Below are 24,771 nucleotides of genomic sequence, written 5' to 3'. Positions count from 1 at the left end.
GTAAACTTTCTTGTAACAAATTTGAGGCAACTAACAGTCGTTCTATTCTTATAACAGGTGGAGGCCTGAGACCCACACGTTCCACCTACCTTGTGGCGAAATGACCTTGACCATGTAGGACGTGAAGGCTATTTTAGGCCTTCGGTTGGGGGGACTTTCTGTGACAGTGATAGTTGACAACGATCACTGGAGGGAGCTGGTGGCTCAGTTTACTGGCTTTCTTCCATCGAGCGACGAGTCTTCCAAGAAAAATAAGTAAGTAATTCAAGCATATTTAATACTTGCATTGCTTTCCTGCAGCCATCGGGTCTCATTTTCTTTGGTCAATTTCAGGAAAAGTTCTGGTGTTTCTATGTCCTGGATCACAGAGCGCTTTGATTACTTAGACTCACAGGCTGAGGAGGCTCTGATCGACAGGTTCGCTCGAGTGTGGCTCTAGCACTTTCTTGGTGCTTTCCTCTTCCCAGACGCCTCGGGTAACACCATCAGCTAGATCTTCCTTGACATACTATGCCAGCCGTGGGAGAACATAGCGGCGTACAACTAGGGCAGCGCAGTCCTGGCATGGACGTATCGACAGCTATGCGTTGCCTACCGTTGCACCTCAGGATATGCGAACCTTGGGGTTGCTCCTACCTACTCCAGGTTTGGTGTTGGGAATGATGGCCTGTTGGGAGGCCCCTTAATAATGGTTTATCGGTAAGTACTTCGGTTCACTATATTCTTCGAGACAGTTACATATGATGAGATTATTAATGACTAATTCATTAACGTGTTCAATGCAGCGATGAAACGGGCAGGATACACTCCCTACAGCTCTGTATATCTGGACAGAAGCAAATTAGTTAGAGGGAATGCGAGGCGCAAGTACAGGGAGTACACGGACGGTCTCGACGTCTTGACACAGCACCAGGTTACGCTCTCTTTACTATCATACATGTGTCTTGTTCGATGTATACTATATCACAACCTAACTCAATTACAAAATTTCAGGTGCATTGGTGTCCTTGGGATGCTCCGGAGCTCTAGGACTATCTGAGTCCTGTCACTAGGGACGAGTCAGACCAGTATCGCTGCGACGTCCCTCTTATTTTCTTTTATGTGGTCGAGATTCACTTGCCCATCAGGGTCTGCAGACAGTTTAGAAGAATGATAGGCTGTCCACCACCGCTTTACTCCACCAACTAAGGATTGCATGGATGCGTTATCGATTAATAACAAAGCTACAATTTAGAGGTGTGTGTGGTACAACTAACATCATTTTGTTGCAGGTACGACTGCAGGAAGAGGTACAAGACCAAGGATTGGTGTGTGACACACATCGTGCACATCCATTTGTGGCAGAATAAGGTACGACATCCGGTCCATGCGGGTCCTCCACATGACCAACACACCTTCGACGAGTACCTGCAGTGGCTTCACAGGTCTACGAGTACACATATCAAGCCCTCGTACACTATGGAGGCGATTGACGAGGACTCGGAGGAAGATGTCATCGAAGATGTGTACGACGTTACCACTAGGGAGGACACACAGCTATAGAGAGCCCCGCTTCGAAGATACATGGTAAGATACTTGAATGGTATAATTTGTTATCCTTTTGGTATTAAGTACGTGTACTAAAACTGTCCAACCATGTTTTTGTACCCAGGCGACACAATTGTCAAGGCTATCCAACGAAGCAGCGTTCCGGCTTTACGAGTCTAGAGGGCAGGGGTCAGGTGTTCTCGCGGCTTTTGTGGAGGTAAACATAAACTTGTCTATTCCGAAAATATTTCTTTAGTGTATATGTATTTGGGAAATGCACTAACTTTAACGTCTATTTATGCAGAAGGTGGAGAAGAGCTGCAGGAAGCTAGCTCAGAAGATGAGCTGCATGGACATTCCTTATGAGGAACCGCCACTCTGGGCATGGTCGGGTGGCACGTCCTCAGCCTCTTTGAGGGTTCTCAGCCGATGACAGTTGCCACTTCCACAGTGCGTACACCACCACATCATAGCGCTGGGAAGGACCCTGCAACCGAGGACGACGAGGACGACGATGACGACGACGACGACGACCCCCCGGGCTTCCGTAGACAACACGGCCAGTGGAACGATTGGCCGTAGGACGAGATCGGCATGTCTCAGCTAGGTGGTGCCCTGCTTGGTACCCAAGAAGCCTCACAGGTACTAACAAAGGTAGTTTCTTTAAATACGTATGCTCCATGAACTAACGATCAGAAAGAATTATAAGTAATCGTGCGTATCATATACTTGCAGGGTACGAGCCGTGCGCACCGTCGACGCGACCATACCGACGTTGGCTACACTCCCAATGTGTTGCCAACAAATCCGAAGAGACAGAGGCGTCCGATGGATCCTTATACTCCTGGGTCTTAGTTTGTTAGGTCAAACGAATATTGACGTCCGAAACTTGCGAAGTTATTTGGTTATGTTATGTCAAACTTATGTTAAACCAATGAAAATATTATGTGGCAGCTTGTCAACTTGCGCACGGACTTCATTTATTTGCTTTATATTCGTTTCTTTGCATCGTGGCAGCACTACCAGCGAGTTTAAGTAGCAACTAGTTCGGGAACCGGCAGTCCCGGCGTATCTCGACGCCGGTGGCCAGCGTCTTGCGTGAAGGGTCGAGGAAGCCGGGGTCCATGGTCGCGTCGCCGCCGATCCTACAATATGGGGCCAACAAGCCAAAGAAATAAGTTCCCTTAAAAAAATATTTGTTTTAATCCGATCTAATTTTTCGTAATCGATTAGTTAACATGATGGTTAACCGTATTATGAAAGACGGAAAAAAATCATTGGCTTATCAAATTCTCTATTCGGCCGTGAAAAAAATCAACAAAATACAGAAACAAATCCACTATTGATTTTACGTCAAGCAATACTTAGAATAACTCCCAGTATCGACGCGACACGTTCCGATTAAACCGTCTAGGTACCGCCGGACGCGGCGGCTAGACGGGCTTGCTGCTCGGGCAGGCGGGGCTGGCCGTAGTTTTATTTGGCCCAGCCGCACCATGCTCCGTGGCGCGGCAGTGCCCTGCCACGTCAACGGCCGCGAGTCCGGTCGTCGCCATGTCGTGGCGCGGCACAGGCATTTAGCCGCGCCAGGGCAATAGGCGCGACCAAAAATGTTAGTTTTTAAAAAAAAACAGGCAGTGTTAGATTTAAAATTAGTTATAAAAAAATGTTAAAATTAAAAAAAAATCCGCAGCAACTCCCTGTATTGTATGCATCGCTGTCCCATGTCACGGTCAGCCGGGGCGGGGAGTTGAGTGGCGGAACGGATGGCTCGCGGCGGCTGCAAGTTGCAGGCTCCGCGAAATTGATTCTGTTGCACTTGTACAAGGTCTTGAAAATATTTTATATTATACTCTCTCGTTCCAAGAAAGAATGTAATTATAGAATCCGTGTCGATCAAAGTAACTCAAGTTTGACCGAGTTTATAGTAAATAATATTAGCATTTATGTCTCGAAACAAAATTTATTATGAAAATATATTTTATAACTAATCTAACGGTACTTATTTTGTATCATAAATGATAATGATTTTTTATATAAATTTAGTTAAAGTTCAAACTATTTGATCCCTCGATAAACGAGAATTGTATTCTTGTATGAAGGGAAGGAGTATATAACGGCTTGAATGAATAGTAGTGGATTGTACTATTTGATCCCTCGATAAACGGCTTGAATGAATAGTAGTGGATTGTACTGTCTGGTGCTCAACGTTTGCAGTTGAACAACGATTGCATCAGCTTTTTAGGCTGCAAGATAACAAGTACGGGCTACTGTAGCCATTAGCCAATGCCACAAACAGTCACAGCCGCAGCGCAAAGAACTGCTGCGAGCATGCTAGCAACGGATAAGTCCATTTTTGACCATTGAAAGTTAGAAATCTCTTACCATTGAACTGTATATTTTAGCCATTCTATTGTTTTCGATGTTGGTTTTACTTACGCACCAAAAGTGGCAGTGCGGCCCATTCATTAGACATTAGGACTCTATCTCCTCTCTCGTCACCACGCCATCTCTCGGCTTCTCTCACTCCACAGGCATCATAGCCGTCGTCTCCTCCCTCCTCGTTCCTCGCGCGAAGTGGACGAGGAGAGGGAGGCAGAGGAGGCACCGCGCAACACATGAGGAGGGAGGAGGCGGCGGTGGCGGCGCCAAAAGAGAAGGCGTGGAGAGGAGAAGAGGGAGGTCTGATGAGTGGGTTCAACTTTCAGTTGGCTCTGTGTTACTAAAGCCGCCATTGAAACTACTCTGTAGTTCAATCGCCAAATAAGAAAGATTTTTTTAAGATGTAGTTCAATAGCCAAATAGGAAAGATTCCCTTTTTAGAATTACATAGTACAATGTTGACGCCCATAACACGTATGCACATTCACCCCTATGAATACACATACGCAAACACTGCCCCTATGAGCACCTCCGAAGGACTGAGCCGACAGATTTTGAGATTAACGAAGTCACCATAGGTGCCTCGCTGTCGACGGAGACGTTGCCTACCATTGAAAGTATAGCGTCGTTAAATCCTAGAATAAATACAGGAAAATGCAAGCACCCGTGCCAAAGTCGAGGACTTAAATCCGTGTGAACAGGTTCTACCACAAGAAACCCAACCAACTGATCTATGATCAGGCGCCCAAATATGAAAGATTCTAATAATAGTCTTGTGGTCAAAGATTTTTTGGTTTACAAATTCGGGCGCTAGCATACAAATGCTGCTCGCATAGGGAGCGAGCGAACGTCTAGCGCATCGGGCTCGCGAGCAAGTGCGCCAGAAGTGGTGTTCGCGCCGCTCCGGACGTCGCCCACGCCGCCCCAAACATCGTCACTACCGCCAGCCGCTTTCCACGCATATTCCATGTGCAACACCCGATCTACTTTTGAAATATCCAGATGCAACAGCTGCAACATAAAAAAAGACAGATGAAACACTTGAAACAAGCGTCTGAAACACTTGTGAAAACACCTTAAAAACATTTGAAAACCATATGAAACACTTGCAAACATACGTGTGAAACACCTGAAAACACTTGAAACATATGCTTGCAACATGCATGTATATGCAGCATCCATATCCACTTTTTGCAACATCTAGATAAACCGCTTGCAACATTCGTCTGGAACAGATAAAACATTTGGAATATACACTTAAAACATACGTGTATAGCAATTACAACATGTGCAGCATCTCGATCTACTTTTGCAACATCGATATACAACGCTTGCAACATATCTCTCAAACTTCTAAAACATTTTGAATTGTATATTGCAACATGCATGTATCCCGGTGCGGCCTCCTCCGTCGTCTTCATCGGGGCGCCGGCACGCCGCAGGCGTAGTAGGAGGCGAGGCCAGAGGGCTTCCGCGCCATGGCCCCGCGCTTCTCCTTGCGTTGGCGGCGCCTGTCAGCGTCATCGGGGGCGAGGCGGCAGCGCGGAACAGGAACAGGAGCAGCAGGTTGGGCGGCGGAGCAAGAGCGGCACACGAAACAGGAGCAACGGCAGGTGTGGCACGCGGAATAGGAGTAGGAGGAGCGGGGCGGGTTGCGGAGCAAGGCGAGCAGTAGGGTCAACGGACAAAATGGATGCAGAAGGTTTATTAGGCTGGGACGTAGACCTATGAAGGAGCGTCCGAACGGGATAGACGTCCTACGTACAACATTTTCGTTACAAGTTTGAAGGATAAAATCAAACTCAGGCGGATAGATCCATGCCAAAACATAGAGTTATCCCTTTCTCACACTGGATGGATATATTTCTATATACATCTTCAGCCATCCTCTGTCGGACAAAGATGCATCAGACGGTGTATACCATACCGTGAATGGTTTTTGCAAAATCATACTATTTCAGTGGTACGGTGTGATCATCCTCATCTCTAAGGCCCCGTTCGTTTGACCGGGGATGAGTATCTCTACTCAATTTACAGAAGCTTTCACTGGCGTCCTAACGCCCCGACCGAACGAGCCAACGAAACGCAGCGCCGGTCGGATCGGGGTCCTTGTCCTCTGCCTTTGGTGGCGTGGTGGTCGCTTTCTGCTCTCATCAGTTTCGGCCCGGCTGCTAGCCTAGCCTACTAGCCTAGTGGTGGTAGAGCAGCACGCAGTGCGGCCGCGACGCGGCGGAGGTCCGAGGGGGAGGGGGCAACGCTTCGCGGATGCCAAGAGCTTGGCTCTGCTGCCTGTGGCCTGTGCTCGGCGCCGGGCGGGAGGGACCAGCGTGTGCGTGCGGCTGCAAGGCATCGCGTCTGGTTGGCCGCTGGTGTCCGCGCCCCGTCCCGGCCCCGCCATGGTTGTCTGGCTGCTGGTGCTCGTGCCAGTGTGCCATTGCCTTTTGGGGGAAAGCGACCCGTCCCGAGCAGCGGGTGGCCAGGTCCACGCACAGTCGGACAGTCCCGCGGCTCCACAGGTAGGAAATCAGGCTCAGGAGGCACACACGACCGTGTCGCCTCCTCCATGATAGATTGGCTTGGATGCCACTGGATATACCAAGATACCCTACCATAGGATAGGAGGGATGTATAGTACTGTGCAGTGCTACTCACTCCACCCGACCTGATGCAAAGTCAGCACTTGCCACTTGGTGTATGGATGATGATGGTTCACAGGATCAGGTGTGCTCGTCTGTCACGTGATCCTGCACGCTGTCCAGCGTCCACACACGACACGCTCGCTCCAGCAATCACTCTGCCGATTCCAGGCCAGCGGCTGCGGCTACCAGACCTGCCTCCTGATACAGGCGATGGACGGCCTCCCGGCCGCTTGCAGGGCTAGATTTGGACGGTCTCCCGGCCGGTACACGACGGCGATGGACGGGGCCTGGTGAGTGGTGTGGTTTGGCAGCTGCGGCGGCGACCCCGCCCTGCCTCAGCCGCCGCCCGTAGTGTAGTGACAGTGTAGAGCGTGACTGAGGAGGAGTGACCTCAACGTGCTCCCGCGATATGCCGCCGCATATTCCATTCTGCATCTTCCTATCCTAGCTCCCGGCGTCCCGTCCCGGTCCCGCGGACGAGGGTAAAAAGACCCTGACGTGACGTCGAAAGGAGACGGCGGCCGGCGACAAGGACGCGGCTGCATACATACGATACGATGCACGCATTTGCGTTCACCTGACGACGTCACGTCACCGAGAACAAAAATGCCAACTTGCCGGTCTCAGCTGGCCTGGCCCGGCGGCCTCCAGGAGTCCAGGTGATGAACGGACGTTTTGTGACCAAATCTGGCCCCGTTAGTCGTTACCATTATTCGAGAACAAATTACCAAGGAGAGAACGCACGCACGCACTTCATCACTTCTCACCTTCTTTTCTTCACCAGAACAACAAACCAAATGGCAAAAATGTCTGAACTGGTTTGTCCTTTAAGGCCAAGGCCCTGTTCGCTTATAATCCGTCTTTTTCAGCTTGTTTTTTCAGCCGGAACAGTGTTTCGGCTTATTTTTTCAGCGAAGCGAACGGGGCCCAACTTCAATGGAGATTTCATGGGTATTAAATACGCTGACATGACATGTGTTAATGAAGAGAGACGATAAAAGTTTCATGAGAGTAGAGAGAGTTTTATGGAGATAAAACTCTTCTGCACTGTTTTTCAAAATATAAGTGTGTTAAAAACTGGGACTTAAATTAGTATTGAGACTGCCTTACTAGATCAGCATTGGCCAATCCTAGGCCGAGGTAGGGAATCCACCACTCAGCAAGTAGGACGACAGGGAGCCCCTGCGCGTCGTTTTCTTTCTTTCTGTGACCAATGAGCAAGTGGATCGGTCCATGATGATGGGGTCGGGACAAAATTCAATAGAAATTTAGCTGCCTACCGGCGTCCGCAATGGTGCTAGCTACGTAGCTAGCATACGTGGAGGTGATAGATAAAACTAAAGATTATTTTATACATTTTTATTTTTCTATGTACTATTGGACCCACATGTCCCTCTCTCAAATTATTGGACTACATGAAATAGATTAGTTATTTGTTTGTAGCTAGTGACTACTTTCTCTTCTACTTTTCTCCTATCCACGTCAGAATAGCTAGCCAAATAGCTAGCTGTTGGGGACACCCTAAGGGGTGTTTTGTTTTCCCTGCTAAACTTTAGTCAGCTAAATCTAGTCTCATTTAGTCATTTTTCACCTAAACACTATGACTAAATGGGACTAAATGACTTTAGCCAACTAGTCACCAGGATGTTGCTAAATGGGACTAAACCTCACATTTAGTCCCATTTAGTCACTTTAGAGCCAAATACCTTAACTAAAAGGGACTAAAAGATCTCTTTTAGTCGTTCAAACCAAATATTCCGTGACTAAAGTTTACTCTATGGTTTAGCAAGGAGAAACCAAATAGGACCTAATATAATGAAATAATAAAGAGTGTGCACAAGAAGCTGCTGACGCATGGATGCACCTTTACACACAAAAAAATAGTGTAAAGTCCACAAGAAACTATGTGCCGGAAAGGACTTGCGCCCTTTGTCGGCTTGGCCACTCTTGGATAATGGATGGCGCTAGTCGTTGTAGAGACGGAGTGAGCAACGAACAGGGTTTGGAAAAACCAAATAAGGTGAACAGGGTTTGGAAAAACCAAATAAGGCGAACAGGGTTTGGACGATTGTGTGTCTTAATAGGCCTACATTCTATCGTGGCATAGACTTCTCCAATAAAATTTAGACTTCATTAATTTTTAAATCGAATCTCCAAGCTTTCCTAAACCAATTTTATTCTCAATGGGATTTTCAAAGGAGTTACATTCTCATTTAATGCGGTGACACATTAGCAAATTTACTGAGTTGACAGGTTAATTATGAAGAGAGAGGTAGAGAGAGTTTTATAGAGTTTTATCTAGATGAAACGTGTTGTCAAAGTTATCAACACAAAAGCTGATGTGACAGTCTTGGTAACTATGTGATTAAACTCTCCATAAAGACCGGCCTTGAAAGGGTTGTGCTCATAAATGCCCAAACACATTAAAAGAAATCCATTTTCCACCGGATGAACAATTTCCACGGTCAGATTGCATACATACAAATCGAAGAGGCTTGAGCATACAAATCGAAGAGGCTTGAGCCAAGAGAAACCACTTTTACATGGGAGGGACCCTATCGGGGTGTTGATAGGATACAATTAAAAAAAATCCAACTTTACCAATTAAACTTTGTCTTATATCAAACTTGTCTTACTTTAACTAAGGCCGTAGAAAAATACACTAATTGACACTTAGTTTTATTTAATTCCCCAAGAAAATGTTCTTGTTGCTGCATCTATTTATTTGACCTTGCATGAAGTTAACATATTTTTTTCCATAAAACTATCAAAATTAGAGAAATTTGACTTAAGACAAAGCTACACGGACCTATATATAATTTGAAACAAAGCAAGTGCATGCAATTCACAAATATAACAATAATTTGCGATATTCTCCAAGAGTTTGACTGTTTTTTTTTGCTACAGGCTACAACATCCTATAATTAATATTGCCCTTGATGGATTCATAGTTTGCGTATGCATTTCCTTTGGCCTCTTCTTCTTGCACTCACCGCACATTTGGGGTTTGTGAGTCATCCTAGACCTACACAAACGCAAATCTAGTACTCCTAGCCAATAGTATTAGTCAATAGTCATGAACCCACTTACCCCTCTTATCCATTCTTGCCTGCAATGGTTGCACTAATCACCAATTATTGTCCTTAAAAAAATCACCAATTATTGAATCCACCATGCAGCATTCCACAAGGCACTTTTCGCCTGTCACCACCGTGAGCTTTTGCTAATGACGATTCTTCCAAAGGATTATCGCTCATGAATTAAAAAAAAACTCATGATTCTTTGGTGCCCATGCTTGTCCTCTCGGTTGCATCAGAGGCTGCGTAGATTCCATCTATCTCTCATTTGTTTACTATCTTCGAATGCTTATGTCAGGCACACTACTACCAGGATTAGTTCAATAATGTCATGTCTTTTGAAAAGGGCAATGCATTAGCATTACCTAATCTCTGAAGATGTTCGCATCCACTGGGACTGAGGGACGATGTACGTTTATTATTGTTTACTATCTTCCAATGCTTATGTCAGGCACACTACTACCAGGATTAGTTCAATAATGTCATGTCTTTTGAAAAGGGCAATGCATTAGCATTACCTAATCTCTGAAGATGTTCGCATCCACTGGGACTGAGGGACGATGTACGTTTATTATTGTCAGCGATGTTGTTCATGAAATGAGAGCCTTGGTACTTGGTAGAACGTCTTAGGCTCTATTTAGATCCACCCAACTAAAGTTTAGCTAGCTAAATTCTAAAGGTAAACTTTAGCTAGCTAAAATTTTTCCTAGCTAATCTTTAGCCGGCGTGTTTGGGATCCTATAGCTAATAGACTCAACTAAACTTTAGCTAAGTTTAGCTAGGTTGAAATAACTAAACTCGGCTAAAATTTAGTTGGTCTTTTAGGTAGGCCGTTTGGATCCAAACAGGTGGTGAAAAAGGTAACAAAATAAATCTAAAAAAGAAACTAAATCATTTCTATTTTTGGCACCGGCTGCAACAAATTTATTTGTCACACCGCCAGCTTTCAATCATTCAGGGTTAACTTACTTAAAAGTTTGGTTAAAAAAAACTTACTTAAAAGTTAAGGCCTAACAGCTCCGACTCTGACTCCGCGCTCCGATAATCAAAATCAATAAAACGTGGCTCCACCGTCTCCACGTTGATTTAGAAGGGGTGAAAGAAAAACAGCTTTTCTGAACGGTAGCGTTACCGTACTCGGATCAGAACTCAGAAGGCTTTAGTTCATGGCAAATCCACCCAACTTTGCTGTTGCCACTCCTGGATTGTCGCACATGATTTGCAATAGAACAAATATTAATAGCAAGTTGGCACACATCGTTTCAAGATGGCAACATAATCATTACAGAAAAACACAGAGCAATTAATGTCAAAAAAAAAACAGAGCAAGCATGGCTGGTGACAGCATTGACGCATACCGAAAATGGGCTGGCAGAAAATTTACTGCAAATGGTTGGTGGGAACTGACGTCTCTTGTGCGCCTTCAATCTCAGGGTTTTTCACTCTCTCTTCATCATATCAATTTTTAGCCGTTTGCATGGAGTATTAAATGTAGGTAAAAAAATAACTAATTACACAGTTTAGTTGGAAATCACGAGATGAATCTTTTGAGCCTAGTTGGTCCACGATTGGACAATATTTGCCAAATAAGACGAAAGTGGTACTATTTATCGGGTTCAAAAAATTTGCAAAGTGAACAAGACCATAGTAAAAAAGAAAGAAAAGAAATTCGGCTGATGGAGAGAAGAGAACAGATGTGGACAAATCTTGGGCCTTGTTCACTTTGCAAATTTTTTGAACTCGATGAATAGTATTATTTTCGTTTTATTTGGCAAATATTATCCAATCGTGGACCAACTAGGCTTAAAAGATTTATCTCGTGATTTTCAACTAAACTGTGTAATTAGTTATTTTTTTACCTACATTTAATACTCCATGCAAACGACTAAAAATTGATGTGATGGAGAGAGAGCGAAAAAACTTAGGAATTTGGATAGCATCTAAACAAGACCTTGAGAGATAACCAAATCAGAAAAACGAACCAGAAATGCAGTGAGATAGAATGGCGCACACCAAGAAAGGGGGGCACCGAGCCAATGATTCGCGAGGAGAGAGATAGGGGGTGTTTAGTTCCTCCAGATTTTAGAATTTGACACTATGCAAAAAGAAGATTCTCCGTCACATCAAACTTGTGGTACATGTATGGAGTACTAAATGTTGACAAAATCAAAAACTAATTGCACAGTTTGGTTGTACTTTATGAGACGAACGTTTCGAACCTAATTAGTCAACATTTAGACAATTATTACCAAACTAAAACAAAACGTCACTGTAGCTACAGTGTAGCTACAGTGAACCTGCCACCACCAACTCTGCCCAACTAAACGCGGGCATAGGCACTTGGATAGGAGTTGAGACTGGTGGAGTGAGAGACGATTGGCACTTGGCAGCCTCCAGATTCTGAATCTCCTGCAATCCGTCTCGTCGCTGGAGTTTCAGGTGAGCCGAGGTTACAAAGATCCTTCTATCCTATCTGCACGCCGATGCCTCCCCTTTGGCCCTTTGGGTCATTGGTTTCAGTTAACCCCGATTTCTCGCAAGATTTAGCGATTCCTTCTGTTCTGAACTTCTGGTCACATCAATCTCCAAAGGCAAACAAGCCTCATTCTTGATTTGCCTTTAACTTCTCCCATTTTTCTGGTTGGTAGCGCTAGCGCTATGCATATCAAGCATGTGTTGCGGCGAAGTTTATGCCCTTGCGTTCCGTACACCGATTGGAATTAGCAGTTGCAGTGAAGTTTGAACCTTCGAAGTTCGAAGATCTTCCTTTGTTTTGCTGAGCCTTTTTGTGCTGTTTCTGATATTTGACCTGGAGTCCGGTCTAGTTTCTTAGGGCTGTTCACCAGCTGCATGCCAGGTTTCCTCGACTTGACTTCTGAAGCTGTGAGTGCAGCACCTGAGCAGAGTATGGGCGTGTACAGCATGCCTCACTGACGGACAGCACAGCATGTACTCACCTCATAAAATGGATTAATTTTCTGGAATGCTCATGGAACCTCGAATCTAGTCTTTTGCAAACCACAGTATTTTATGTTCCTTTCTTCCGTTTTATTTGCGAAAAGAAACAAAACATTTGGTTACTTGGTTAGTAAGTGAGAATTTAACTGCAGCGAAAACATCAGGAAACTCGTGAATAGTATTTAGAGGTTTCTTCTTTCAGAGAATTGTTTTCTGGATTTTTAGAGTTCTTCCTCCTTTCCTTTTTCTCTCATTGAGCAGCCGTGTGGAAACTTTACTGTATTTTTCCTGGCCATGTGGCTGTTTGCTCAATTATGCCAAAAAAATAAATCACCTGTTTGGTTTCCTAGGTGTTTTCATCTAAATACTGTACGAATGATCATCCGTTAGTCAAACAGAGGTCAGAACTACTGCTTATCTGAACAATAAGTTACTAAAACATGGAATTAGATCTATATGGGCTAAGCAAGCTTCTTCTTGTATGTGTATTTATGTGGCATTTGGTATTCACATTCCAAACAATAGGATTTCTTATGTACTTTTCTTGTTTTCTATAACAGAGGAGCTAATGAAATTTGCAGCATTGCAGTGTTCTAATAACTATCGACATCGATTGTCATGTGCAGGCAGGTGATTATCGAGTCCAGAAACCATTTGCAAGCAATGAACTCTCAGAGTGTTCTTGCGATGGAGCAAATCGCCATTCCCGACAAAACAGGACATGCCTCTGCACTTTCAGTTCATAAGCTGTTCGATGCTAAATTAGATCACCACAGCTTGATGGATGACACATTGGCATCCACGAGTCAGTCATCAAACATCAAGACTGAGTTGATCCGGTCATCAAGCTTGTCAAGGAGCCTATCAGTTAACCTTCAGAAAAGAAGCCCTGAATCTGATCCTGATAGCCCGCAGTCTCATGTCTCACATCCTAAATTTTCAGAACCCATGTTCTCAAATTCTTCGACGTTCTGCACAAGCTTGTTTTCGTCATCTTCGACAAAAACAGAGCCATGCCGTCAAATGGGCACTTTACCTTTCCTGCCTCACCCCCCAAAGTGCGAGCAGCATGTTTCAGCTGGGCAGTCATCAAGCTCCTCTCTGCTTTTAAGTGGTGATACTGGCAATGGTTTAGATGAAGCTGAACAGTCAGATGATCTGAAAGACTTCCTCGATCTTTCTGGAGAAGCTTCTGATGGCAGCTTCCGAGAAAACAATGCCTTGGCTTTTGATGAACAGATGGAATTTCAGTTCCTGTCTGAGCAGCTAGGAATTGCCATCACTGACAATGAGAAGAGTCCTCATTTAGATGTAAGTTAACCGAGCCCCTTACAGAAACACTGCTCCACTATAATTTGACGGTAACAGTTTGGGCTTTGCAGCACACCAGATCCTCTGTTCCAGTTTATAGATGTTTTATGGTGATATTCCTCTGACACGTTGTTTTTAGGACATATATGGCACACCACCACAGCTGTCATCACTTCCAGTATCATCTTGCTCCACTCAGAGTATACAGAATCTAGGATCACCAGTTAAGGTCCAGTTTAGCTCATCTCAGTCATCTTCTAGCTCTGCAACAACTAACAAGTCAAGGTTGAGGTGGACACTTGAGCTTCATGAGCGTTTTTTGGAGGCCGTAAAAAAGCTTGAAGGACCTGAAAGTAAGTTGGCCATTTTGCTTTATCTCTCACATGTTTTCGGATTGTCCATATTTGACAGACCATCCTTAATAAATAGTTTGCTTTCATATCTTTACAGAAGCAACTCCTAAGGGTGTGCTGAAACTAATGAAGGTAGAAGGTCTCACCATTTATCATGTGAAGAGCCATCTGCAGGTACAAGTGTACAATTGTTTGCAGTGAAAATTAATTCTCCCTTCTATGTTCTCATTATAACTTACATTTTCTCTCCTATACTCTTCATATAGAAGTATTGGCTTGCGAAATATCTTCCTGGACCTAAAGAAGGTAAGCTTAAATTACCTATTTACTGTCTCCTTTATAATAGCAGCCTTTTTCTGAAAAGAACGAAAATTCTAAATGCTTACTCTGTGTAGATAAGAAGGCTTCTTCGGATGATAAAAAAGCACAATCAGGAAAGAGCGGCAGTGATTCAAGCAAAAACAAGTGAGTCCTCTGATCACTTAAGTAGGGAAACATGCACATAAGCAGCACGACCTTAGAGTTTTACATCCCTTTCCTTAACATGTTTCTTAGGAATTTGCAAGTGGCAGAAGCTCTAAGGATGCAAATCGAGGTTCAGAAACAGCTTCATGAACAATTAGAGGTGGGTATCAGAACATCCAGAGTGCAGGCTATGTTATCACATCTCACAAGTTCTCACATGCTTGATAAATAAATTTATCCGAAATCATTCAAGGAATTAGTATGGAGTTTGGTTTCAGTTCTATATGTCCACTTGCGTTCTGTTCATCCTATCCTTTAACTGGCCAACTTATATACAATCAATGAATACCTAAAAGAATTAATTGTATACTATAAATTTTGACCATAAAAATTAGAATTCAATAATCAGAATCGAATATATTGCAGGTACCATGTACTTCTGGTTTAGGCACTGGATCCACTAATCAGAATCGAATATATTAGCATGCCAATTTTGAGCACTGTCTAGCAACCTTTACCTTTCAAATTCTTGCTAGAAGTTAGCACCACCCTTTTGGCCTTTAGCATAGGCTTGTTTAGATCCACTCTTGCTAATTCTTAGTTGCTAACTATTAGCAAGGTGGACCTAAACAGGGTCTAGTATCCACACCCATTATCATGTGGTATCGGAAATAGTCAGGAAACATGTAGTAACAAACACTCAATTATCAAATATTTTCAGCACTGATGATTTGAATTTCACAACCAGGTACAAAGGCAGTTGCAGCTACGGATAGAGGAACATGCAAGATACTTGCAGAAAATACTGGAAGAGCAACAGAAGGCCGGCAATGTGTCACTAAAAGTTCCAACTAAGCCACAAGCGACAGTGTCACCTGAATCGACATCAGATGAGAGAAGCGAATCTGAGGTAGGCACCATTTCTCCGCAGCCATCCAAGAACAAAAACCCGTTTGTAGACACAGAATGCAAATCGCCGGCAAGGATCAAGAGGACAAAGGTTCAGGTTGATCTTGAGAACGAGGCCCCATGTTCATAGCTGTGCCGGACATTTTCACCTCCCGTTTTACTTCAGGAGCTATTTGCTATTGTTTGTAACCTGAACAACCATAGTATCTCTAGTTATCTGTTGATATCTTGGCATGAAATGGACTTCAGATCTTAGCCGTTGTATTATATAGTTCGACTTTGGAATGAAAAATGGAAGTTAGGGCTTATGTTTGAATTTTTTTCCCCCGACATAGGACACTTAGGTTTGGGTTGCTATGGATTTTTTTTTCTTCAAATCCATTGGCTTCCTCGGTGTTACCTACGTCAATCGTAGAGTACCATGTACTTCTGGTTTAGGCACTGTTCGAAGACATTGGCTTCCTCAATCGTAGAGTACCATATACTTCTGGTTTATGGCACTGTTTGAAGTACATGGTTTAGGCACTGTTGGTTTAGGCATTGTTTGAAGTTAAAGAATGTATGGCTTCCCTCTTGCCAGATGCCAGGTGAGTAAAGATCTTCATCCTTCCCAGAGGGATCAGTTACGAAATTATTGGCTAATTGAATAGATGATCGTTGTTCAGCAAAGCGGAAAAGAATGAGTGCACGGCACAATCCCCGCAGCTTGGCATCATATAAAGCAGTTTTCATCTTTATAAATGCCATCATAAGCCAATGATTAGAGCTGAACTTAACAAAGAAAAACTTTGCACAAGAGAAGGTAGTACATTGATATTCCAAAGGATAAGTGGTTCTTTTCATTCCTGTACAGGTAAGGTATATGTACAATCTAAAATTATAAGGTCCTTACTTTACAAGGTCATGCAATATACAGTTAGATACGCTAGAATCATAAGCCTGATGTATCCTCAAGCAGGAAGCTCCCATCAAATGCTGATATATATTCTCTTCTAGAAAACCGCCATCATCAGTAGCATTGCATTCTAACTAGAACTAGGGAATTTACATACGACAGTGTGCAACTGGTACTTATTACAAAGTGCTGACTCTTCTCTTAAGATGTCCCTTCTGATTTGCTGTTCCTGTTAGTAGACAACAAAAAACAGGTTAGTGATTTGTGACCATGTGTACAAGTGAAAGAGTACGGTCGTTTTCTGCTTCTTCATGATCTATCTGCCTGAAACTAAAACAATTTGTAGTTGCAAACATAGTGTAACTTTTGCGGTAAGCACACTATGATTGAAACATTGGGGTAATATCTGAAAACGGAAGCAACACCCTAAAAGTCTAAATAGCAAAGGTTTTTGAGCACCCAAAATACATTACTGTTACTGTTAGCCATCTTGACGGAACTCATGATACAATTTGCTAGTAAGCGTGGTATATTGTAAAGTTATAGGATGGATTAAAAAACAAGCTCAGCTCTCTGAGTAATCAAAAAGGTTCTAGTCTTATAGAAAGCATCCACTACTGGAAACAGAGACTTTGCCGAGTGCAAAATTCTTTGCCGAGTGTCAAAAATCGGGCACTCAGCAAAGACCTTCTTTGCCGAGTGCTGCACTCGGCAAAGAATTGCACTCGGCAAAGATTTCTTTGCCGAGTGCCGGCAACTCGGCAAACACGGGCACTCGGCAAAGGACTTCTTTGCCGAGTGCCAGACTTTCGGCAAAATCTCTACACTCGGCATAGGCTGCCCGTGAAACGGCGTCCTGTCACGGCCTTCTTTGCCGAGCGCCTGCGGTTAGGCACTCGGCAAAGATTTGTTTTTTTTGTTTTTAATTTCTTTGCCGAGTGCCCCAGATCTGGCACTCGGCAAAGATTTAAATTTTTTTTAAAAAATTCTTTGCCGAGCGTCTCAGATCTGGCGCTCGGCAAAGAAAAAATTTTTATTTTTAAAATACTTTGCCGAGTGCCCCCTGGACGGCACTCGGCAAAGATTTAATTTTTTTTTATTATTTCTTTGCCGAGTGCTCCTGTGGATGCACTCGGCAAAGAGGAAATTTTAAAAAAAAATTTAAAACATTCTTTGCCGAGTGCCATGCCCCGGCACTCGGCAAAGTTTTTTTGTTTTTTTGTTTTTTGCCTCCAATTTTTTTGTGCAGCCTTTTTAAAGCACCAGGAACTCCTAGTTACAATTTGGGGATTTTTTGTGGCTTTTTGTTATATTTAGTTACTTTATTTCGTTTACTTGAATTTTTCCGAAAATTAGAAATTTGAACTGCACGTGGTACGAATAATGGAGTTTAATGATTCGAAAATTGATAGTCATGTTAGTGAGTGTTGTGAGAGGCCGTATCCAGGAACGGACCCGAAATTTCGGACATCTTGTTCACGAAACATGTCCGCGAAATTGCGTGTGAAGTGTTTATAAATTCTATAAAAAGCAAACGAAGTCCGAAAATCATGAAACTTGTTGAGATGTCGTGATATCATATGTGGAGGCTATGATAAAAATTTTAGAAGATTTCGTGCACGTTGTCACGTACGATGCTTACAAACCAGGACATCTCCACATGTGTATCTGATATCACATGTGGAGATGTCCTGGAGGGTTGGCACTCGGCAAAGAAATTTTTTTAAAAAAAAAAGCTCTTTGCCGAGTGCCTTCCGGGTTGGCGCTCGGCAAAGAATTTTTTTTAAAAAAATAAAAAATCTTTGCCGAGTGCCCGGAGGGTTGGCACTCGGCAAAGAAAATTTTCAAAAAAAAATAAAAGCTCTTTGCCGAGTGCCTCACGGTTTGGCACTCGGCAAAGAAATTTAAAAAAAAAATCTTTGCCGAGCGCCTCACGGGTTGGCACTCGGCAAAGAAATTTTTAAAAAAAAATTAAAAAAATCTTTGCCGAGTGCCTGCACGGTTGACACTCGGCAAAGTGACCGTCAACGGGACCGGCGCCGTGACGGTCGCTTTTCTTTGCCGAGTGCCCCCGGGGCACTCGGCAAAGAGTGCTTTGCCGATCAATTTTTTGCCGTGTGTGCTTTGCCGAGTGCAATATAGCCTTTGCCGAGTGCCTCAGGCACTCGGCAAAGAACCTGAATCCAGTAGTGATCAAACCATTCGTGGCCAAGTTGGAAACACTCTCAACCACTGCTGTATGATGTAGGTAGTAAATGGAGCCACAGCAAACTTAAACAGCTATTGTAACCAACAACTACAAGCAACGGATACAGTACCGTCTAACAATGTTCTTTCGTCCTTAGGTTCTATGTACTTGCTGATCACTGAAAGGAAGGAATGACATTAAGGAGCAATGGAAATGTATGATGAACTAAAGGGTGGCACCTACTTTCTTGCAGTAATATTAGTAGTGGCATTGCAGGCCAAGATAAAATATGAAAACTTCAAGGTTTAAGGAGACAGCAAGATAAATCAAATTATATGAGTTTAAAGATAATCATGTTTCCAGAATACATGCTCACGATGTACAATATACAAAGTGCAATTACTAGTGGTTTAAATAAGAAAGGATACATAAGCTATTTCAACAACAACTCGTTTTTTACTAGATAAACCACATTGAATCCTGCTACAGATATTGGCTTTATTTTTCTTCCATCCCTATCCAAGTATCCAGTTCCCAACTATGCCTAAGTAATTCAATAGCAAAATACAGTTTCTGAGAATAGGACTGCTAGTATTCGCAATACAAGGTGAAAAAAAAAACTGTCATGAGGAACAAACATGGACATAGTTAGCTCCAGTATAGCTTTTAAGTACCAGTATATCGATTTGTATGAACTAAAGTTTGAAATGTCTAAGTTTTTCTTTGAATTGCAACAAACAGCTTTACTTTAGCACCAATAATAGGCATGACAAGAAATGTAGGAATTTGAGATAGGCATCCAGAGGGACAAAAATGCAGGTGATGATGCCTTCAGGTGTTTTAGGCATTAATGTACCAAACTGCAGATGAAGTTGAATCAAGTTTGAAAAGCAGAAATAGATAGCTTAAGCAACTTTCCCTGCTTCGATTTAACTATAATTGCAACCACGCCCACATGAAGAGCTGCAGCATCAACATGATAGTGGGTGGGCATGCGGTATGCAGACACAATCCTAATCTACAACCTACTGCAATCGAATTGAACAAAAGATTCATTTCAGGTTTGGTTCAGGAATACGATGGTAAGCATTCAACCTAGATCGAATTGAACAACAGCTGGCCAGTCAGTTTCCACATAAATCAGCACCTAAACATTCGGATGAGCAAAAGGAGGTCGCAAGTGTTGTTTGGTCGTGCGGAGGTAAAGCTTTCACCTTTGGGCGGCCTCGGCCTGGTTCTGGTAGAACTTGGCGACGCGGCCGCGGTTGGCTGGCTTGGGTTTAGAGGGCTTCTTCGGTCGCAGGCCGGCGATCTCCTGCACTAGCGGCACGTGCACCAGCACCGTCGTCCACGCCACGTACCAGCCTGGGGAAACGAACGAAGTGGATCAGGGAACCCGCGCACGCAACTAGGTAACCGAGGGAGGGAGGGAGGGGGAGGGGTGGCGTACCGAGGAGGATGAGAGTGGAGACGAAGGCAATGGCGAGGACGGGGCGGATGAGAAAGACGACGGCGACCTCCGACGCAGCCGCCAGGCCGCCGCTCGCCATGGCGCCGGCGGCAGCTCAGTTCCGGCCTTGCAACGAGGGGATCCGCGAGCGAGGCTGTTGAGCCTAGGGCAAGCGGGGCCCTGGAACTCGTTGGCGCAAGTAGCCTGTTGCACTGCCGTTCCGTTTTGACTTCGACTTTGCTGCCAATGCCGGAGGCTGCTGATATATACGGAGTATATGCTTTGTGTGTGTGTAAAATCATTTTGTATGACCGAACGTGAGCCAATCACCAGAAACCAGGACATTCCCAACACAACTCTGCTCGAACGTTCATCACTAGATGCCGGCTGGCCGATAAATATCCGGCCTGTTCGCTAGTCGGTTTCTGGGCTGATAAGCCCGGCTGGTACTGGTTTGTTGTAAAAGGAAAGCACTGTTGGTTGGCTGATAAGCCCTGGCTGAAACCAACCAGCGAACAGGCTAATAGATTACGAATTTGCGATCCAAGCCCGCGTTACCATGGGACATTGGGACGGTATTGGTATACTGGTCTAATTTTCAACTGAATTTGTGGTCGCCGTTTAAATAAAGCACGGTTACATGTACAAGTACCCCTTCTATATTGATGTTTTTTTTGTGTGGAAGATGCACGGGCAAGATAACGAAGCAAACACAATGTCCTCGTGTATATATATATAAAAAAATCAGAATCTAACGAGTCAGGTATTCCCGTATGTCAAAAGCTAACCGCTAATATGGTAGTGTGATCAGGATTCACACAAAATTGCCATCGAATTCTGATTGACATATTGTCTAGCCAGATTTTAATTTCTTCTACACTTTATTTTGTCAGAACTTTCAGAAAACCATATGCCAGTTTAGAAGTTAGCAAATACCTCCCTATTTAAAAGAAGATCGTTTGTCATGATCATATTACATCATCTTAGGCTCCCCGTCTCAGCTTGTCTCACATCTCGCGTCCAGGCAGCCATTGGCTAGGTTTCCTCTATGCAAGGCATGACCGTATGGTTTGCATGTGCCCACAACACCGGGAAGCAAGGAGTGATTGTTTGGTTGCAAGATGTTCGAGCACTAGTATGCCTAGGAGATCCGCGAACGGACGTCAGCAAGCGTGCGTCGTGTCCCACGGGAGCCGGCCCACAAGGAAACAAGATTCATTTTCGTTTCTCTAGAGCCAGACCAGCGGGATCGATTTGCACGAGCGGGATCTAGCCCAAGTCATGGTGCAGACATCCAAAAAATTTGTAACTGCATCCCAGCAACTGTAGGGGATAGACTCCCGGGTACCACAAGATGGTACATGGGCCGCACCATCCGAGGTGGCCCGGCCCGTGAGATCAAGACGTGCACAGTGCTGCTTGGCGTGCACCGCAAGACATTGTAATAGTACCAAATAGGATACTTTACTTGCAACCTTGTCCCTTCGGAGTATATAAGGAGGGGCAAGGGTCCTCTAGAGGACAGATCCAAAGAGGTTAATCTGTATACATCTCAATACAATACACCAAAGACACAGGACGTAGGGTATTACGTCGACCAGACGGCCCGAACCTGTCTAAATCGCTGTCTCTGCGCCTTGTGTCACCATCTGGTTCCTGATTACACGCACCGTCTACCGATAATCTACCACCACGGGCACCCCCCTCGGTGGACTGCCGACCATATTTCGTCGACAGTGGCGCGCCAGGTAGGGGGTGTGCGCGCTGATCCATGGCGAACCAGATGTGATCTCAAAATCAACATCAACATCATCTGCGACGACCTGACGCTACGGCGCAACTTGTTGCGGATTCGTGGCAGCAAGTTTTGATACGTGAAGTCAAGCAACGGATCCTGTTCGGCGCACACGGCTCCACGGCACGGATCTTGGCGGCTGCACGCGGCGGCCAGCAAGGACTTGACGTCCCACGGCGACATCCTCCAGCAACGAGGAATAACGCCACCATGGGACCCCATGGATCTAGGATCGGCACAGTGCCCGCCGGCTCTCCAGCGTCGAATCAATCTCCGAATCAATTTCGTGCACGTGCTGAGGATTCGTGTATGTGCTGGCTGGGTACTAGCGCATCGGCACCGTGTACGATTGTGCACCTACGTACTACAGCAAGCTAGCAAGAGGAAGGCATGCATGATTTACGCAAGCAACGTGTCCGATGTACACCGCCATGCAAGTTACCAAGACTTGTCTGTACACATGCATCTACGTATGGGGAAGGAAGGCTGCGCGTGTTAGTGAAGCAGATCGACGACACGTCTTCGTATGCGGACCGACTCCGCCGAGCTCCGACCACGTCGACTGCGACCACGTCAACCACGCTCCGCCGAGCTCCAACCACGTCGACCACGTCCCGAGCAGCTCCGCCGAGCTCCGACCACCTCGACCACAAGACTACGTCGCAATGATGATCGCCGCGAAGAACGGCGCTACGACAATCGCGACCACAGTCATGACGACAGGTCGAAAAGCTCGAGGACCAGACAACTTCATCGCCAACGACACGTCAAGCCATCTCTCGAACATCGCAACACACCGACTACACCCACCGGTCGTCAATAAAGCTAAGTATTATTTTTAATTGAAAATTTCTTTGATCATCATACACCTCCGCCGACCACCCTTAGGGTGCGCTCCGCGTCGAATTTTCTCCATACATACAATCCAAAACATGTATAAGTTTTTACAACGGTTCGCCGATACGTTTTCCTTCCTGCTTGAGAATCCCAGAGCCGGCACTGTCTCCGGCTTCACCCCACGCGTGCATGAGAGTCCGCCCTCTGCGCTACGGGTAGTCGGCAGTCGCTCTCTGGTAACACTGGCACTCTACGCGCGGCAGCGTTCCGTACCTCGCGCTACGAGATGTTGGTCAGCCCAGGGCTGGCGCATTCTTCAGGACAGGTTAATACATCGCGCTACACCTCTACATAACAAAAGGGCTAAAAACAGCTAATGTTATTTTTCGAATATTACACCAAGTATAATTCATCGCCAACCGAACACCAAGTGTTTACTTCACCTCCTATAGAGAGGTCAATATATTTCGTACGCCATCATATACTACCGCTCTCCGTGTTTATTTTTCAGGAACACAGTTCGGTCAGCGAGCTCATGCTTCAGGGTTCGCCAAGACCACTACGGTGCTCGAGGACTCTGGCCAGACCACGCTCGTGCTCGGGGGCTCTGGCCAGACCACGCTCGGGGACTCGCCAGACCACTCCGTGCTCTGGGACTTCTCGCCAGACCACTCCGAGCTCCGACCACGTCGATCACATCTCGAGCAGCTCTGCTGAGCTCCGACCACGTCAAGGGGACTTCGTCGATCGCTCCTCGACCTGTGCTCGGGGACTGCCTTGATCACTCTCCGACCACGGCTCGGGGACTTCGTCGCTCGCTCCTCGACCTGTGCTCAGGGACTTCGTCGCTTGCTCCTCGACCTGTGCTCGGGGACTGCCTCGACCACGGCTCGAGGACTTCATCGCTCGCTCCTCGACCTATGCTCGGGGACTGCCTCGACCACTCTCCGACCACGGCTCGGGGACTTTGCGTCTCGACTACATGCGACAGGCAACTCGCATACAGTTGGGGATATTCTTTCTCATTTAGACCTTGCTACAAGGCTCATACCTCGCCTTCCAGCAAGCTCGGGGACTACATCGGTACGATGCACCTGCCGGTGCATCTTGTATCGCCTGTACGACGGTTGGATTCTCAACTTAACTGGGAATTCTTTTTAGACCCTGGCACCACGTGCCTACGTCACCTACTACCAGGCTCGGGGACTAAGTGGGCACACTTCACCTTGCGGTGAATGTGTTTGTTTTTCGACCTCTACGCCTCTGATGATCAAGGACGCTACGTTTCAGGACGCACTTACATTTCTTTTTAGAAATACAAGTGGGCACACTTCCCAGGACGGAAATCTTTTTCTTTCTTCTTAAGAGCACCATATATTTTTCGGATAACCTCCTTCTCCGGCGACAATGGTGGTCGGAGATGTCAAGAACTCAAGCCTCACTGTTCGGAGAAGGTTGAAATGGCGTGTCGCATCAGAATACATGGCGCTCGGGGACTAGCTGTGGGGGATAGACCCCCGGGTACCACAAGATGGTACATGGGCCGCACCATCCGAGGTGGCCCGGCCCGTGAGATCAAGGCATGCACAGCGCTGCTTGGCGTGCACCGCAAGACATTGTAATAGTACCAAATAGGATACTTTACTTGTAACCTTGTCCCTTCGGAGTATATAAGGAGGGGCAAGGGTCCCCTAGAGGACAGATCCAAAGAGGTTAATCTGTATACATCTCAATACAATACACCAAAGACACAGGACGTAGGGTATTACGTCGACTAGAAGGCCCGAACCTGTCTAAATCGCTGTCTCTGCGCCTTGTGTCACCATCTGGTTCCTGATTACACGCACTGTCTACCGATAATCTACCACCACGGGCACCCCCCTCGGTGGACTGCCGACCATATTTCGTCGACAGCAACCTAGGCCAAACACATGTGAGCATCCAATCAGACCCTTAATGAGTAGGAACAACACAGAAGGATGGCA

The 24,771-nt window shown here is 45.4% G+C and overlaps 2 protein-coding genes across 2 annotated transcripts; one reads left to right on the top strand and one right to left on the bottom strand.

The window, feature by feature from the left end:
* The first annotated feature begins 11,940 nt into the window (after positions 1 to 11,940).
* LOC136521135 (protein PHOSPHATE STARVATION RESPONSE 3-like) lies at positions 11,941 to 15,927 on the top strand. Its single transcript, XM_066514837.1, has 8 exons — positions 11,941 to 12,064; positions 13,210 to 13,894; positions 14,034 to 14,247; positions 14,345 to 14,421; positions 14,514 to 14,553; positions 14,643 to 14,712; positions 14,803 to 14,872; positions 15,461 to 15,927. The coding sequence occupies exons 2-8, from the start codon at positions 13,247 to 13,249 to the stop codon at positions 15,749 to 15,751; spliced, it is 1,410 nt and encodes a 469-aa protein (XP_066370934.1). The 5' UTR covers positions 11,941 to 12,064; positions 13,210 to 13,246; the 3' UTR covers positions 15,752 to 15,927.
* Positions 15,928 to 16,416: 489 nt separating this feature from the next.
* LOC136522691 (uncharacterized) lies at positions 16,417 to 20,419 on the bottom strand. Its single transcript, XM_066516509.1, has 3 exons — positions 20,155 to 20,419; positions 19,919 to 20,069; positions 16,417 to 16,745 (listed from the first exon to the last, which is right to left on the bottom strand). The coding sequence occupies exons 1-3, from the start codon at positions 20,252 to 20,254 to the stop codon at positions 16,718 to 16,720; spliced, it is 279 nt and encodes a 92-aa protein (XP_066372606.1). The 5' UTR covers positions 20,255 to 20,419; the 3' UTR covers positions 16,417 to 16,717.
* Positions 20,420 to 24,771: the final 4,352 nt, after the last annotated feature.

Source organism: Miscanthus floridulus, chromosome 18, assembly GCF_019320115.1.
Source record: "Miscanthus floridulus cultivar M001 chromosome 18, ASM1932011v1, whole genome shotgun sequence".
Taxonomy (NCBI): domain Eukaryota; kingdom Viridiplantae; phylum Streptophyta; class Magnoliopsida; order Poales; family Poaceae; genus Miscanthus; species Miscanthus floridulus.
The sequence above is the reverse complement of the archived record's forward strand: the minus strand, read 5'-3'. Positions and strand labels throughout refer to the sequence as shown.